This window comes from Pocillopora verrucosa, chromosome 2 (genome assembly GCF_036669915.1).
Source record: "Pocillopora verrucosa isolate sample1 chromosome 2, ASM3666991v2, whole genome shotgun sequence".
NCBI lineage: Eukaryota > Metazoa > Cnidaria > Anthozoa > Scleractinia > Pocilloporidae > Pocillopora > Pocillopora verrucosa.
Window position 1 is genome coordinate 4,043,091 of NC_089313.1, and position 18,232 is coordinate 4,061,322.

Genomic DNA, 18,232 nt, shown 5'->3' on the forward strand with positions numbered 1-18,232 from the left:
GTCAGTGGCGTAATTCATGCTCATACTACCGAGATAATTCAACTTGGTCACCGAGGTGGACAAAGCAGATATTCTCATTAAAATCCTTGCCTGCAGAACAAGCTTTCCCATTTTTTTCTTTTGTTTGTTTTCAGGGGACCGTGAAATGCAAAGGCGAGAAAGGCATGAGAAGCAGGACACCCGCTCGCCTCACCCTTGCAACCTTTCGCTTGAAAAGTACAAACTCACCAAAAAACATTCGGGAGCCATGATCTTAGGCTCATAACCGAGTTTATGTCGGCAACGAGGGCAGAAAACCTTCTCCTTTCAACACATGGAAGTTTTACGAAGAAAAGAGAGGCGGGAACAGTCGACTTGGTTCTTGGGGACCCCTTCCGTTTCCAGCCCCCGTTGAACGAGAGCGAGAGAGAAAGAGAGGTAGGGAGGGTGGGGAAAGGAGAGCCCCAAGAACGAGAATATGGGGGGGAGAGACATAGGAAACCACCCGTTCGATCAACCAACAGTCTTTGCAATAGGTGAAAAGAAATGACTCGCACACTTTCTGGGCAACGGGTAATTCCACGCTTTGCTCCCGCAATGGGTCACTCGTATGCATGCAGTTATCTAAGAAGCTAAGTTGACCTCAAGCTAGCATATCTATGTAGACACACCAAGGGGAGATGTAGCGACAACAGAAAAAATAGTTATTTATACAGTTGAGTGTTGAGAAAAAAGCAACAGGAGCGAAAATTATATGAGTTTGGGAGAAATTTTGCTAGAACATTCAATTAGTTTTACTTAACGCCTGAGAGGAGCACAAGACACCTCTTCCCCCCACCCGCCCACCCTTTCCACTCGAACATTATGCGGGTCTGGAGGGGTTCAACATGATTGTGCTGGTTCAACTGAAAATCGCTACCGGATATTGCCCCCTCCCCCTCCACCCTGTCCGAAGGATGACGTTCCAAACAAAGACTAAAGTGGATAATTTCAATGCCCTTAATGTCGTTAAATTTGACGAAGCCTAATACAAGAAAATACTCTTTCATGTTACGTGTAACATACATCAATAGTTTTAAGTTACCATTTTACGGGTTGCCATTATTGTTTGTTAGGTACACGAGACGACGTTTGAACTCAAAGAGAGTAAAAAGGGAGTATTTACACAAGGAGAAACAGCAAAAAAAAAACTTTCAGCGATAAAAGCCATAGGAAGAAAAGAAACACTGTTGAATTGTTGAAAAGTCGTGTCAAATTAGACACCTAGTCGTTTCTTAATTCCTATGACTTCTGGCGAATCAGCGGACAGAAGAGTAAGACCACGCCCATAACAGGTGCCCCTATGGATGCACAATTCGACATAGGGCCTCACAACGTCCACCACACTGCAAACAGACCCGCCTTGCTTCAGGATCTGGGAATGCAAGTTATGAAGGATGACATAGTTCCCCTTTCTTGCAAGAAGCCGGGCAACTTCGGCGTAAGCGCCGTAAAGGAACACAGAGATGACATCGCCGTCCTTCGCCGAGCGGTGGTTATCAGGAGGCTCTACCGCGTTGTACTCATCGCCAGTGCACTCTCGGATGTCACAATTAGGATGGGTACCGTCAGTGACAAAGAGTACCACACAGTCCAGGGTACGATGTAATGCAACACCAAGGACCTGGCCGACCAAGTCGAAGTAACAGTCTGGGTTAATTTCCGCAACAGGAATGAAGTTAGTTAGCGGAAAGATGGCCGGATTGCAGTCACACCATTCTATTAGGCACTGGATGGTGTCCGTATCCTCTTTTGATAGCGAGAAGGTAGAGCTTGAGACCCTCGCCATTTCTGCTGTCACTGGTACCTCGCTATCCCGGTCAAAGACAATCGCCGCAAATCCACGGGATGACATCGCTTGAAGCTTTTCCTGGTACTGCGAGATCTTGATGCGGTGCAATCGCACGATATCTCCCACCTTGTGAACGGCAGGCAGGCGACTGATGGTCTGCTGGAAGAAGACACATTCGAGGCCAAAGGTGGAATCAACTACCGTAGGATCCGTTATCATAAGAACAGAGCACATGTCGGTGCCTCGGCACTTCCAGGCCGGTTTGAAAGATTTCACCACTCCATAGATGTTCACAACAGTTTCAGGCTTTAGATTAGCCAAGGTAGTATAACCTTGAGGAACAGTGTAGTCAGCGGCCTCTCTAGAGGACTTCTCCTTGGCACGCTCGCCCTCACGTGGACTGCCAAGTTGGTCACGGGAAGACAACTGGCTGGAAGGTCCAGGAGAAGCTCTCAGTCGCTTGACATCAAGGACTGGGTTAGGAGAAGATCTCTTCACTCCACCTTTGGGTAAGGAAAGAACTCAATTTAAAACCCTTCAACTCCAAAGGGTGACCACAACAGAATCTCTCCTAACAATACCAATACAGTATCAAACAGACAAGTGATGAAATAAAGAAAAGTATCAATTAGGGGATTACTAGTTGGTCCACCACCAAATTCTCCAGACTAACAGCATAAGAATTGTACGGCAGAAAGTAAGGGGAATGACAAATGAGATCTTGAGAGTGAAAGGGTTAAAACCTTTGCTTCTCTTCATAGTTATTATGATTGAGTAACTTTGTAGTCAACATTAGCTACATTAGCTCTTATTTTTCATTTTTAGGGCTGTGTTCCATCACAGCTGTATGCCACAAAAGGCAAAGAGGGAAACTTCTAGAAAAAAGTGAAATGGTTTAATCATTCTGCTTATGAACTTGGAATGAGTCTTGATTCATCAGAGAAGTTTCTTTTGACCCCTAAGAGTGACCAGCATCTAATTTCTCCTTACAATATCACCCCTGAATCACACATTGAGGGCATGAGAATGAAGGAAATGATCACCAACTGAAGAAGCTCTTGATCATCAAACAAATTCTCCTTGTCAGCACCTTAGGAAATGTACAGAGAAGAGTATGGAGAATATGCATACTGATCTTAGGGAGTAAAAGCCACTTCAGTAGGTGTGAGCCACTAACCTTGATCATTAGATCCCTGGTCAGCCAACAGACTTGCCACTGGGGTGTAGTCTTCAGGAATCAAACTCCTTGTACTGGTAGAGAATGTCTCATCTTCATTGATTGCAGCAACATGGTGCAGAATCTCACCAGGAATGCCAGGTCTTCTGTTCAGCCTATAGATAAAAGCTGGCATTAATGGTCATTGTAGATTAAGGCAGTCATCCAAAGAAGTTTACATGGTCAGCATGGAATTTGAATCAGAAAAATAAAGCAAACAATTAAAAAGATCATTTAGGGGATGTACAAGATTATTGGTTTGCTTTGTGAGCCATCATTGCAAAAAGGTGAAACAGGAGTATTACTTTTTTTCCTAAACAAAACACAAGTCCATAGAAGAAACAAGTGACCCCCCCCTCCCCCTCTGTTGCTAATCATAAATTTGTCTCATCACTCTAATGCAGATAGCACTGTTCATTTTCTTTATATGTACAGCTCTATAGTCATTTTTGTTGGGGCATTCTGTTTGTGTATTTTACTTTCATATAGATCCATGTACATTGACATATTCAGAATGTTTATACAAGCCCTCATTTAAACCAACTTTAAGCTGAACTGGTCCTGCCTGTTGAAATTTTTTTCACACTGAATAGATATATAAATAAACACATAGACAATTTGCTGGTACTCATTTGTAGTCTAAACCATTTGTGGTAGCCACTTTTCTCTGCTAAGAGATCATGGGATTTAAGTATCTTTCCAAAGACCAAGATGACCAAAGCTTCAATCATGACTCCTTCAATCAGAGTCCTGCACACTAGCCAAACACCTGTGACATCTCCCATATGAGAGAGAAGGTTAACAAAACTTCCCTAAATTTCATTTAACACATGGCAAGTATTGACTCTTCAAGAATTAACCAAGGTCCAGCCCTCTCAAGACAATTATCTGACTCAACTGAAACAAAATCAATAAGACTGTTAATGAGAACTTAACAAAACACAATGCGCAGTGAGCCTCAATTTGGGGAAAAGTTGGAGGCAGACCATTACCACCAGTTTAGAGAGGGACATTTTCTAAACAAATCATGGTGCATGTCGCAGCAAAATCAATCTGTGGAATCTAACATCAAAAAATTTTTCTTTTTAAGAAACTTTGAAATCCAATTTTAACTAAAAAATCAAACATCTAACCCTTTTGCAGGACTTCTTTGGTTGGCAACAGAATAAGTTGAAGATGATCTTCTACGGGCTGATAAAAAAACCTGATCCTCTTGTTCAAAGTCAGGCATAAGCATATCTTCGTTGGACATTTGCTGTGCCTCATCTATAAAACAAGAGTTACTTCTTTTGTCTAAGTGGAACAAATAATGATCTTTCCATGAATAAGTAATAGAGGAGGTACTTGGTCAAAAGTTTGGCTAAATGGGGGGGGGGAGGGGGGAGTGGGCAGCTACAGTATTTGTAATGACCAATTGTAACTACAACTGTAGAAGTTTGCTGATCAAATCTTCATACACATGTAAATATATAACAATTAAACTATATGTCAGATCCAAAGAGAAACTGTTCACTACATTTTAAAGAGCAATGCTAGGTTGGTTACCTCTTGAACGATTAAAACTATGGTGACAAAGTAGGTGAAACAATGTCATTTGCATTGTTCTTTCTTAGCAGTCTCATATTAAAGGCCTTGTTTTCATTTATCCCTTCTGTGCATTTGAGAATCATTATGTAATAATTATCACACACACTGCTATCAGAGCATTTGTACACAAGGTTAACCCTTTAACTCCCATATCAAATTTGTTATTCTACTTACCATCAACCATACAATTATTATAACGTTAGTTCTGAGAATTCAGTATTGAATCAACTAATTATCCCCAAATTGATATTTTTCTTTATTCTCATCGCTTATCTGGTTGATATTGTATTGATATTGTAAGGAGAAATTCTGTCTTGGTCACTCGTGGAAGTTAAAGGGTTAGTACTCTTTAAAAAGCACAAAGAAAATTCCCTGACCTCTGCAAGGACCTACTTGAAGTTTTCCATGAAAAAGATGCTTCAGGTGTAATGTGAAAATGATCAGTGGAATGAAATTTTTTGCATCTTTCTCAAAATATCAATTTCATTCATTTTTCTATCTTCTGTGACCTTTTTCTCATCTATATACCCCCACTGATCTATTGACCACCAGATAAATGCCTTGCATTGTGCAGGATACCAAGCTACACTGTACAGCTTACAAAAGCAGAGATGCTCAGAGCTGTTACCTGTTTTCTGCTGTGCATTAACCTTATCATTAATCTGGTAGTTCCCTTCAGCAGTGACATCGCTCTCAACAATTGATAGAGCACTAGCTTCTGGAGCCTTCAGTTGCAGCAAATCACTTGGCACTGTGCTTGTTTGAGACTGATCTCTCATTTGCCCAGCCTTCATATCACCCTCACAAATTCTTGTTGATACTCCTGCTGGTGACAACTCAGTGTGAGTACACTGCACATTGGATGGTTGATTTGGACTGCCATTTTGTATGCTGAGGCTTAAATATTCAACACCACCCATCTCATCTTTCTGACTTAAACGTTTTGTCACTTCAGATTTGTCTATTACAACGACAGCATCACTAACTTTCCCCATTACATGTGATTTTGAAGGTGTGACTCCCTTGGGGCCAAGATGAAATTTCCCTTTCCTCTTTTCAAATATCTTTGGTTTGCTTCTCCTTCTACCCTCTTCACCAGTGGATGTCTTCTTTACAATGTAAAACCCTGGCTCTGATGTTTCCTGCACAACAGTTTCTTCTTCATCAGTGTCAGCACTACATGTAAGATTTTTTCCATCTCCTGCATTGTTCACTTGAGTTTTTTCATTACCACTTGCATTATTAACTCTCACATTTCCCTTGTTATTTATCACCCAAATTGATGCCTGAGATTTTTCTCGCCAGGCAATGAGCTGATATAGGTGTTCATCGGTGGGAGAACATTCTACAACAACCTCTGACAAGACCACGCGATCACCCTCTTTAATTCTATCACCTTCATCAGCCAGATCTCCTAACAGGAAAGCATTAATTGTGGCACAAGTTGACCTTAGAGTTCGCTTTTCCAAATCTTCCCGCAAAACAATCTTACACAGCTTGCCATACCTCTCTGAATTTTTTATAGGGAAAACTTGTCCTACAATTCCTGCAAGAAAAAGAAATGATTGTATGATAAGCTGAATTGCATAGTATACACACATTTTGATAGGTTCTTATTAACCTTTTAACTTCCAGATCAAATTTGTAACTCTCTTTACTGTCAACCATACAATTCTCATAACTTTAGTTCAGAGAATTTAGTAATGGATCAATCAATTATCCACAAGTAGATACTTTCTTTATTCTCATCACTTTTCTGGTTGATATTGTATTGATATTGTAAGGAGAAATTCTGTCTTGGTAACTCATGGGAGTTAAAAGGTTAATGATCTATGGGAAGACAGCTACATAGAAGATGTTTCCATTAAAAACATTAATTTTTTTTATTTAGTATACACGAAATAAATTCCATATTTCCACGAGTCAGGATAGAAATAGATTACAAATGATAAGATCATCAGTGACACACTCAGCTCAGTGTGCTTATGTGCCACTTTTTTGTTCTTACCAAATTTTGATGGCGTCTTTGGCTTATAACTGAACAGACACGCAGCAACAAGGAATCTATTTATCAAATAGAGAAATCTTGACTGTGTTCTCGACGGTTGTAAAGCACGCAGGAAGCAGCTGGTGCACGAAAGAAGTGTAGGGAGAAACACTCGACTACGTCTCATGTTTCTCCCACTTCCTATCCGGCTTGCTAGCTCAGTTGGTAAAGCGCTGTACCAGTATCGTAGAGGTCATGGGTTCAAATCCCGTACGGACCTGAATTTTTTACCAAGTAAGTAGTGTTCATAACTACGAGGATCGCTTCCGTATTCAAATTGTTTTGCCTTTTAATTTCGAGTTGGTATTTTTCATAAAGAGAATCTCGAAAATTGCAGTTGCGCGATATGCATTTCATGGGATATGATTGTAGTGTACTGTTTTCCAAAGGCTACTGCACTGATAATAGTTGTTTCCTTTAAGTTTAAAGACGGTCGTTTTCAAAGAAAACCCATCGAGGAAGAAAAAGTAGCAAATTAACATATGATAATAAAACTCGACATCGAAAACTTGCACAAACCTTGGATAAATGAACTTGACAGCAATCCTGGCTCGTTCAGTTCTCCAATGAGCAAGCGTTTTGGCGCGGAATTGCCACGAAAAAGTTTGTAATATCTTCCATTTCCGATTGCGACGGCCATGTTAGTTCACATCGCACATCAAATCAAAAATGGCTTCCTTTTCCCGCCAAATGACGCTATCGAGTCGAAACATCTTCGGAGATGACGAAAGAAGTCGATAATTTAGTGACGTAGCGAAAAATGCCTTATTGAGAAATACGAACGTAAATGTCATGTGATTAAGGATGACGTCAGGGTTCCAAACATAGTCTTGGCTCGTCTTATATGTAGCTAAGTCCGAAAGCCGCCACATTTCAGCTGGAGCGTGGAGCGAACTTCTTTTTATCATCGTAAATTCCCTATTACAAATAAGAATCTTTCAAGATGTCTCTGTATCCGTCTCTAGAAGATATGAAGGTTGATCAGATGGCTCAAGCACAGGTAATTTTAGTTTTAGACGTAAATTCCCGACAAAATTGTACCGGTATGATTTCTGAAATTTGCAAGGCTCTCGAAGGTATTTTAAAGCGATCGACAGTCGTTGGTTTCCTTGATGTGTGGAAGCTTTATTTTGACATTTATACGAATGAACGATAAACCTCAGCCTTCTTAGATGTTATATTACTTCAACAGTCCATCAATCCTATCAAAACTGGCAATTGCTTTGTAACTTTTAGAATCAGTTTTCCTTTCTGAATTTCGACTTCAGAAGGTTTCTTCCCTAGCTCATTGCAAAATAATTTGTCACGTAAAAGACTGCAGGGTAGTCAGCTCCAGTATTTCAGGAGATCTGATGTATTTTCTCGTGCTAGCTTTAAATGAACGATCAGGCAAGTAATATACCTAAGAAACCATGTAATCTTTTTTTTTTCCGTCTTGTTCTCGCACAGGCTCAGCAAGCTCGCCCACAACAGCCTGCGCTTGGTTACCAAGTAAGTGATAACCGATTTTCTTGACATCATCCACAAATTTTTTCACCCATTAGTATATTTAAAGTGCTTATTAAATTCTATAGGTGTAAAAACTCAGCCATACTTGTTTGTATTTTGAAGCTATTCTACATTGAGGTCGCGACACTCGATACTTGATTCAGTGACATCATTGTGAAAAAATTAACACCTTTACATTTTCTTCCTGATTTCTCAAGCTCTCTCTGAGCAATTGATTACTTTTTGAGGGTAGGAGGGGGGTAGGACAAAATACATGGAAAATTACCACAAGAAAGAACCCCTTAGTTATTTATAATTAAAATTATAACAGTTCATAAATACCACTGTTCTTAGGTGTTTTTTTTTTCAATTTACAGGTTCCTGCTTCTGTCCCAGGGGCCAGGCCGGTTGCCCCAACCAGTAGTCTCTATCCCTCTCTTAATGACTACATGGGTCTTGCTGTTTCTGAGGATGCTGTCAGGCAACATGTGCCAGGATATGTAAGTAGAGTGAAATCATACTGTATGCTGGTTGACAAAGGTTTCAATTACAGATAGCTCAGGGCCTGGAGGAGAAGCCCACCACCTGACCCATTCCTTGAAGGCAAAGGTTTCACCCATTTTTTAATCTCTGTCTTTCAACATTTTTGTGATGGGTAACCCTGTCAGGACTTCAGGAGTTAAGCTGATGTGGCCTTAAACCCCTTAAAGTGACTGGCTTCTAATTCCTCTTTACATCATCACACTTGAGTCAAGTACAAAGATGATAAGAATAAAGGAAATGATCACCAATTTTAGAAGATCCTGATTGTCCAACAAATTCTCCCTGTTATTACCTTGAGAAATGTAGAGAGATTAGTATGGAGAATATGAGTACACCAAATTACTTGACCACAGTAAAATAGTGACCCCACTCAAAGCTGAGAGATAAGACGCCCCTCTCCCCCCATAAATTTATTACTGACATAAAGAGAAGAAACAAGATTACATTTGTGTAATAAGTAAAGAGGAGTTACCCATAGTTTCTCACAGTACAAGTTGAAAGGGGAGTTATTGCAGCATTAATTTTGTTTTGTTTTTGTATACAGAGCACAGCTGGTCCACTAGTTCCTAGACCACAAGCAGCTGTTGCCATTCCGCAGACCAGTGGGATGGTTGCCCCAGTAAGTGGAGACAACAATCTGGGCATCCGGCGTGCAGAAATCAAGCAAGGCATCCGTGAGGTGATTCTCTGCAAGGATGGAAGTGGAAAGGTTGGCCTTCGTGTGCGGGCTATCAACAAGGGTGTGTTTGTACAGTATGTACATGCAAACTCTCCTGCTTCCCTGGGAGGGTTAAGATTTGGCGATCAGATTTTACAGATTGATGGTGAAACTTTGGCAGGCTATAGTGGTGACAAGGTGATGAAGATTTTGAAGAATGCATCTGCACAGAGAATTGTGTTTGCTCTTAGAGACAGGTGAGAAGTTCTCTATGATTTTAAAGCCTCCATTTTACACTCTTCTTTATCCTCTTGTGAAATAGAAAAAAACAATGTAATAAAATTGCTTGATATCGTTTTTCCTCAGGCCATTTGAGCGAACAATTGTTATGCAGAAGGATAGTAGTGGCCATGTTGGATTTGTGTTTAAAAATGGTAAAATCACTCAGATTGCCAAGGATACATCTGCAGCAAGGTAAACAACTTGAAATTAAAATTATGGAGCAGTAGTTTGCTACTTTCATGTACTGCAGTAGTCTTTCATTCTCAAATATTGACTTTCACAAATTTCTTCCTGCTTTGGCCTGTTATCACAAGGACATTTAAAATATTTCAGTATTAGGAAAAAGGTGTATTTTTGAAAACAGAGGCTTGTCTATAACTATTCACAACAAAAAAATTTGCTCAAAATGTATTAAGGGTTATTCTTTGAACTGATCATATTCTGGAGAAAATGTTTGGTTACTGGCATTTTGTATTGGGATGCAAGACCTTCTTTCATTCAGAAGTTGAAAATATTTTCATGTATTTGTAATATTCTTTGCTGCTGTATTTCTTTAATGGAAACCCTTATTGTTGTGTAGGAATGGACTGTTGACAGAACACAACCTTGTTGAAGTAAATGGACAAAATGTGGTTGGACTTAAGGTAGGAAAATTTTGTCTTCTAAAGATGCTTTCCTCTGCTAAAAGTGAGGGCACAAGGGTAGTGGCATTGCAACTGCAGTAGTTTAATGCAGGTAGATTGTTGGTGCTTTTGTTGAGATATCTACCCTAGCAGGGACTGAAATCTGGCAGGAGCAATTTCAAACTTGTTCAGAGTAATGCTTGTTCCTTTGTCTGAACTGTAGTAACTTTGCAAGAAACTCAAATATTGTTTCTAACACTTTTGTCTTATTTTTTAAAGAAAGTTTTTGCTTAGTTAGAAATTTTAACTTACATGTATGACCGACCACAGACAAGGATATATGTTGGGTAGATGTTTAAAAAATGGAAACAAACAACCTCATTTCTATCTACATTGTACAATGAAAGCATGAATTTGTTTGAATCATCTGCACTTTTATTGTTGTCAAGCTTTGAAAAAAAAAGTGTAAGTTAGACCTAGTACAACACTTGCTATGCATATAGCTAACAACTACAACAAGTTTCACAAAATGCCCATTATGTGTTTAATAATTCTGTGGTAGTGCACATCCCTAAAATTGTAAGTTAAAATTATTCTCTTTTCTTTATTTTACAGGATAGTGACATCAAAGCAATCCTTGAGAAGGCAGGCCAGACTATCACACTGACAATCATACCAACTTTCATTTTTGAGCATATGGTGAAATGGTAAGATTTTATTTTTTCAAAATTTGACTTTTGTAGGGCAATTCTTAAAGTAAATGTTCCACAGACACAAGCACACAAGCCTTGAGAAAAAGATTATTGCTGTAAATCCAATAAACAATATGTAAAGGCCCACATCAATAGTTTTGAATGCTGCATGTGCTGTATTCCAAAACAACAAAGAATGTACAATGAAAACAATTGTTTGAGGCTGGAGAGTGTTACATTTGCAATCAACAGATGTTGCATGTGATCCTTGTGAAACTTAACATTGTTCCAACATTTATTATTGAATTTTGTCTTCTCCCTTCCCCTACATCTGATTTTCCTTGACAAAATATACTCTCAGTCATGTTGTTAATAGAATTCTTTCAATTTGCTCTCATTTTGGTTGAGCAATTGAAATCCTCGAGTGGTGTTTTTCCTGTGCTCCAGGGAAATTGCCCAATGCAGTGTTGATCTTTGTATGATGAAATTTAACCCTTTCACCCCCAGTAAAGACCAAAACAGAGTTTCTCCTTACAATATCAATACAATCTCAAGTAGACAAGCAATGAGAATATAGAAAAATATCAATTAGAGATTATCATTTGACTCAATACCAAATTCTCCAAACTGAAATTATAAGCAATGTATGGCAGACAGTATGGAGAATTACTATTGAATTACTATTGGATTGTGGGAGTAAAAGGGTCAAAATAAGTGTTCCACAGGCTCCACTGCATGGACAAGATAGTAACACTTACAAATCATTTATTTTCATTTCCACAGTATGGGCGAAGGACTGATGAAGAAAACCATGGACCACAGTATTCCTGACTTGTAAGAAACTTGCACCACATTCCATGAAGGCCTTAAAGCATCTACAAAGTATATAGAGTGGATATATGGGCATTAGTTTTAAGTTAGCTACAGATTAAAAATTTTTAAAAATTAAAAAAAAAAAAAGAGAGAGAAATCTTGTAATGATAGATATTCTTTCATTTGATTGTTACTATTAAAAGTAAAACTGGTTAGAAAAGAGCAAGATTCTTAGTGCAGCAGTTACCATATCTCAAGTGCTAGTGTCATGTGTTGATACACTTGAAGATCTTTGTTTTCATAATTGTTTACATAATATTTTCTCTTCCCTGCCAATCAGTTTGTGGAAATTGATGAAAAACAGTGGCAAGCAAGATGGGAAAAAAAAGGGGGGGATTGAAAAGTTCATTTATTTTTCTCCACTGTCAGTATGTCTTGCACAAACTTAGTGTTTTTTTTTTTGTTTTTTTTTGGGTTTTTTTTTTTTTAAAGTAGATAGCAGAGTTGCATATCAAAGGATCTTACAAATTTACTTAAACATGTAAGCTCCTTGGAACTCTTTTTGTACAACAGAAATAATAAGAAAAGAAGTTTTGATTATGTTCCTCTGGTTGGTAATTCAAGATAGCTTGAGCTCTTGATGTTGCCAGAAGTATTTTAATTAAAAGTATTTGTTATGTCTTTATAACAGTTACCGTCCAATAGTAATTTTGCAAGTCGGTGGTCTCATTCCTATAGAATGTAAATAAAGGTGAACCACAATAATCATGTGATTTGAATTTTGTTGCATATTTTTATAATGTGAATACTTGATTTAGCAGTTATAGTATTTATCCCACCCGGGCTTTTTATTTCACTTTTTGTCCTTCACAAATTTTCGTCAATTAGTGCACTGACAGCTGAAAAACTGAAGGGATGGGTAGGTGGAGTAATATTTGCATTTACAGAATTACTCGCATGAATACCTTATGTGTCCCACCCCCTTTTTATTTCACTTTTTAATCCACAAAGTTTTTTCAATTTATGTGCCAACTGCAGAAAAACTGAAGGGATGGGTAGGTGGAGGGGTGACTGCATTTATGGAATAACTCATGCAAACACTTGACTTATCCCCCACCCTCTTGATTTTGCTTTTTCCACTCCTCAAATCTATGTCAAATGGTTTGTTGATAGTAAAAATACCAAAGGGACGGGAAGGTGGGGAAATAATAGCATCTGCATCATCACTGACTTACTTAAGTGAATACTTGACTCAGTGGCGCGGATAGCAAAAGAACTGAAGGGATGGGTAGGTTGCGGGGTTACTGACGTGAATACTTGAATCAGTGGCCTTCTAGTACCTCCACCCCAACCTATTGATTTCACTTTTCTCTATTCGACAAATTCTTATCAAGTGGTCCGCAGAGAGCGAAAAATGAAGGGACGAGTAGGTGGTAAGATAATTAGCTTCGTAGTTGCTAACTTACTGACTTGAAGACTTGACACAGCGGTCTTCGGGTATCCCCACCCCACACCGCTCTCTTGATTTTTCTCTATGATCCTCCGCAAATTCTTGTCAATTAGTGCGCGGAGAACAAAAAAACTGAAGGGATGGGTAGGTAGGGAGATAACTTCAATCGATCAAACTATACTATTTCAATTACCTTATTCCTAGCATCCCTTTTCCAATCCTTTTTTCATTGAATTAATTTCTTTTTCTTTCTCATTGTATGATAACACCTTCATTCTGTCATAAAAACATTCGAGTTTCCTTTAAATGCCCGTTCATCCAATTTATGAAAATTTATTACAATCTTTTGCCCTATTTAAACTTTTCTCTGGTGGTCTATTGTTAAGGTACACATTGCTCTTGGCACTTGAACCTCAGTTTCCGCATAAATTGGCATCTAAGAGTGAAATTTAGTGGAAGCCACCCCTGGATTGAGCTACATGTAACTCTACTTGTGAGTACCAGAGGCTAGTATCAAAGTTATATAATTACTCCAACTGAGTGAACGTTTTCAACAAAGTTTGCGGGAGAAAATAGTACCTCGTACTTTGGCGCAAGGCTGAATTTAGCAGAGGTAATTTGACGACAACAGCATGGTTTTATGCGAGATATTTTTCGTAGGAACCTTGGCGGCCTTCACGTTACTTCAGGTCTATCTATACAAGAAATTTTGCGTTGGATCTGACCGTACTCTCGGGAACAGCGAGACCACATACCGTGTTCCTGGAGGATACTACTTGGTGAAATTTTATCCGGAGCAAAAGATGTATTAGAGAAGAAAAACGTCGAGTGCTTGTGTTTGCATGAAACTGAAAGGAACTGAACCTGTTGCTTCCTCTGAATCTCAGGAACTCGAAACTGAACAATTGTAAATTTTACTATGGTGTGTTTTAGATATAGAGTATATTTCGCTGGGTTTTAAGAAAGGGAACCTTTCGCATGAGACACTTAGCATAGAGATGGGTTGTAGCCAAACTGGAGTGATTTGCCAAAATCGTCTTTAAGAAACATGTTTTTTTCTAGAAACGGGACTGAAGTGTTTTACATAATCTTGGTTCGTACCCAAGGGCAGTATCTAATGTAAATAAGCCCCTCTATCAGTAACAATATTATTGCACGGTATGTTTAGAGTTTGAAGAGGTGCTGGTTGTTTAAAATAAACATATTGCATAATTGAAGTCGGAGAGACGTAATTTATCTGCTGTATTATACGGAATTAATCATAATTTTTGCTTCCAAATTCTGTTTGTAAAATTGGATTTTCCTTATTTACTTGTACTGCACACCATTTAATAAGAAGAAAATGATAACACCATGTCACGAATATGTTGTTTATTAAAATTGTCACAGCATTTACATCTTGCAAATTTTAAAAAATTGAATTACATTTACTTGCACAAAAAAGAGATTTCTTTATCTTTTTGGAAGTAAGAACGATTGAATTAATTAGAGATAAAGAACCGTCCGACTGGCAAGGTCATTTTTTCATTTTTTGTTATTTCTGAAGGAATTTCAAGTGTTTTGAGATTTACTTGCATGAATGTTAGATAGTTATTGACAGTTTTACGCTGAACACACCCTTTGCCACCTGTTAATCAACAAAATTTTTTTTCTCTCTCTTTGGCAACAATTGAAATTAAAATAAGGTCTATCCTAAGTCTTAGGGCCTTTTTTTTCTCTCTCAAGAAACCATCGACATCTTTGTATCGTTTCAGAAAATCCTGAAAATTAGAATTCCCGAAAATCCCTCATCATTATACATGCATGTCGCAATTTGAAGTGATAAATTGTTATAGAAATAGAACTGCGCTCGTCAATTCGTTTTATTTATCTCGATGCGACCTGAGTTGATATACATGTTGGATCGACACCACAATAAAATCAGCAAGCTGAATAATTCTATGCCGCTAAATTCTCGATCGAGTCGAGTCCTTTGTGAGCCGTAAAGAAAGCTTTTAGCCACTTCAGAAATCAATTATTGATGATTTGTCGAGTGCGACGCACAATTGACACCAGAATTGACGCGGAATGAAAGGGCTAGGAAGATGACAACCAGCCTTGAAAATAAACATTGGAAAACAGAACAATATCGCTTAGTATGAGTGGGACAGAGCAAAGTTAAGTGATGACCGGAACATTGACGATCTTTCTCGCTGCAGTAGCAGTTGGTTTAATTGGAGCATTGGCACTTTTGCAAGCTTATTTCATCGGGCAGTGTTTTCTAGCTGGACAGCCGCAGGAGAATGGATATATAAACGATTGCCTTTAGACGAAAATCTGACGATTTTGCCACCTCGTTTTCAACCTATTTGGACTCAGCCTTCAGAAGTTGCAAGGTGCTCTATGTTGTGCAAGAAAATTTTGGATCTTCAAACTATCACATTAGGAAGAAAATCGCCGTTTATACTTTATTTCAACGGCTCTGAGATGAACAGGGGACTCGCAGTTCATTAAACTATTGGTTCATTTGATATTAAAGACAAGGCAGAAACAAGTATACGAAGTTAGAATTCGTCAGATTTAGGGCAATTCCAACAAAGGAACAGAAACCAAGCCAAGAATCTTAATATTTTGTTGTTCTTCGTACTGACACATTTTCTACGGGAAATATCTCTCTCGGTCTATAGAAACACGTAGAATGCAACTTTCTTTTCTCGATCAGTTTTCTTCTGAATTATTTTATTTTCTACTTTCAACTTTTGGCTTTTATTAAGACGCTTTGTAATGTATTTTATCATACAAGGATTAGTATTTGTAGCATCAGTTAAAAAGCTATGTAACCTTTGATCGGCGAGTAAAAATTGCTAATTAATTCTTCGCGTCGAATGCCTGTTACGGAACACTTTGCTATTAACGCTGCCTGTTCCGGCGCTTTGCCGTCTGTTTCTGGTTTCATTATTAGCATGCTCATCGTGGACTTGAGATGATAGATTACTCTTGCAATCGACTGAATGAAAAATCCCTTAATTCGCTTCCTTGCAGCATTATTGCTAGCCTTATCTTCAAGGATCTGACCCCGAATGATACCGGTCAACAACTGGGAAACTGCAGTATATTCTCCATATTAAAGAAAACAAACATGATCTTGTGACAAATAAGTTCATTTTTTTCATATTTTCTCTGCTATTTCAGTACTATACCGGAAATCTTGTCAGCTGGCTAATAACAAATTCAGAAATAAATGAGTCTCATCGTTTTTCGGATTGGAAAGTTTCTGGATTACCTCTCTGTGGCCCGTCTATAGGTTAAATCAATTAACGAGTACTCAATCAATTCATCATTTTCATCCATAAGTCGGACAGTCTATTGGTCATGTAATCAGTCTGTCATTTAGTTATTGATAGGTAACTAGGTAGGCTAGTAATTCAGTTAGCCAGTCATTTAGTAAATCATTCAGGTAGTCAATAAGTCAGTCTGTCAAAAAGTCAATCAGTCAGCCAATCAGTCAGCCAATCAGTCAGCCAATCAGTCAGCCAATCAGTGAGTTAATCAGTCAAACAATCAGTCAGCCAATCAGTGAGTCAATCAGTCAGCCAATCAGTCAGCCAATCAGTGAGTCAATCAGTCAGCCAATCAGTCAGCCAATCAGTCAGTCAATCAGTGAGTCAATCAGTCAGCCAATCAGTCAGCCAATCAGTCAGCCAATCAGTGAGTCAATCAGTCAGCCAATCAGTGAGTCAATCAGTCAGCCAATCAGTCAAACAATCAGTCAGCCAATCAGTCAGCCAATCAGTGAGTCAATCAGTCAAACAATCAGTCAGCCAATCAGTCAGCCAATCGGTCAGCCAATCAGTGAGTCAATCAGTCAGCCAATCAGTCAAACAATCAGTCAGCCAATCAGTCAGCCAATCAGTGAGTCAATCAGTCAAACAATCAGTCAGCCAATCGGTCAGCCAATCAGTCAGCCAATCAGTCAGCCAATCAGTCAGCCAATCAGTCAGCCAATCAGTGAGTCAATCAGTCAGCCAATCAGTCAGCCAATCAGTCAGCCAATCAGTCAGCCAATCAGTCAGCCAATCAGTCAGTCAATCAGTCAGCCAATCAGTCAGCCAATCAGTCAGCCAATCAGTCAGCCAATCAGTCAGCCAATCAGTCAGCCAATCAGTCAGCCAATCAGTCAGCCAATCAGTCAGCCAATCAGTCAGCCAATCAGTCAAACAATCAGTCAGCCAATCGGTCAGCCAATCAGTCAGCCAATCAGTCAGCCAATCAGTCAGCCAATCAGTGAGTCAATCAGTCAGCCAATCAGTCAAACAATCAGTCAGCCAATCAGTCAGCCAATCAGTCAGCCAATCAGTGAGTCAATCAGTCAAACAATCAGTCAGCCAATCGGTCAGCCAATCAGTCAGCCAATCAGTCAGCCAATCAGTCAGCCAATCAGTCAGCCAATCAGTGAGTCAATCAGTCAGCCAATCAGTCAGCCAATCAGTCAGCCAATCAGTCAGCCAATCAGTCAGCCAATCAGTCAGTCAATCAGTCAGCCAATCAGTCAGCCAATAAGTCAATCAATCAGTCTGTTAGTCAGTCAGTCAGTCAATCAGGAAGTCAATCAATCAGTCGATCAGTCAGTCATGCAGTCAATCGGTCGGTCAATCAGTCAGGAAGTCAATCAATCAGTCTGTTAGTCAGTCAGTCAATCAGGAAGTCAATCAATCAGTCTGTTAGTCAGTCAGTCAGTCAGTCAGTCAGTCAGTCAGGCAGTCAGTCAGGAAGTCAATCAATCAGTCTGTCAGTCAGTCAGTCAGTCAGTCAGGCAGTCAATCAGGAAGTCAATCAATCATTCAGTCAGTCAGTCAGTCAGTCAGTCTATCAGACAGTCAATTGGTCAGTCAATCAGTCAGTCAGTCCGTCTATCTGTCTGTCTGTCAGTCTGTCACTCAGTAAATCAGTTAGTCACTTAGTCTCTCAATCTGTCTGTCTATCTGTCCGCCTGTCTGTCTGTCAGTCAGTAAATTAGCCAGTCAGTCTGTCAGTCAGCCAGTCG

At 39.1% G+C, this 18,232-nt stretch overlaps 2 protein-coding genes across 2 annotated transcripts; one reads left to right on the plus strand and one right to left on the minus strand.

Moving 5' to 3' along the window:
* Positions 1-925: 925 nt before the first annotated feature.
* Positions 926-7,333, minus strand: LOC131792703 (uncharacterized). Its single transcript, XM_059110120.2, has 5 exons — positions 7,180-7,333; positions 5,242-6,159; positions 4,160-4,292; positions 2,988-3,142; positions 926-2,313 (listed from the first exon to the last, which is right to left on the minus strand). The coding sequence occupies exons 1-5, from the start codon at positions 7,298-7,300 to the stop codon at positions 1,235-1,237; spliced, it is 2,406 nt and encodes an 801-aa protein (XP_058966103.2). The 5' UTR covers positions 7,301-7,333; the 3' UTR covers positions 926-1,234.
* A 189-nt stretch (positions 7,334-7,522) lies between these two features.
* On the plus strand, positions 7,523-12,538 carry LOC131792685 (syntenin-1). The gene is made up of 8 exons (XM_059110095.2): positions 7,523-7,660; positions 8,110-8,151; positions 8,526-8,648; positions 9,236-9,606; positions 9,716-9,823; positions 10,212-10,275; positions 10,870-10,961; positions 11,730-12,538. The coding sequence occupies exons 1-8, from the start codon at positions 7,604-7,606 to the stop codon at positions 11,782-11,784; spliced, it is 912 nt and encodes a 303-aa protein (XP_058966078.1). The 5' UTR covers positions 7,523-7,603; the 3' UTR covers positions 11,785-12,538.
* The last annotated feature ends 5,694 nt before the right edge of the window (positions 12,539-18,232 follow it).

Excerpts from the sequence above, each read along its gene's own strand:
- LOC131792685 (XM_059110095.2), top strand. The coding sequence starts at position 7,604 with ATGTCTCTGTATCCGTCTCTAGAAGATATGAAGGTTGATCAGATGGCT. Across the intron at positions 8,649-9,235 it reads GGCAACATGTGCCAGGATAT|AGCACAGCTGGTCCACTAGT; the intron begins GTAAGTAGAGTG and ends TTTTGTATACAG. Across the intron at positions 10,962-11,729 it reads TTTGAGCATATGGTGAAATG|TATGGGCGAAGGACTGATGA; the intron begins GTAAGATTTTAT and ends TCATTTCCACAG.
- LOC131792703 (XM_059110120.2), bottom strand. The coding sequence starts at position 7,300 with ATGGCCGTCGCAATCGGAAATGGAAGATATTACAAACTTTTTCGTGGC. Across the intron at positions 3,143-4,159 it reads CAAAGAAGTCCTGCAAAAGG|GCTGAACAGAAGACCTGGCA; the intron begins GTTAGATGTTTG and ends TTTTATCTATAG. Across the intron at positions 2,314-2,987 it reads CCAGGGATCTAATGATCAAG|GTGGAGTGAAGAGATCTTCT; the intron begins GTTAGTGGCTCA and ends CCTTACCCAAAG.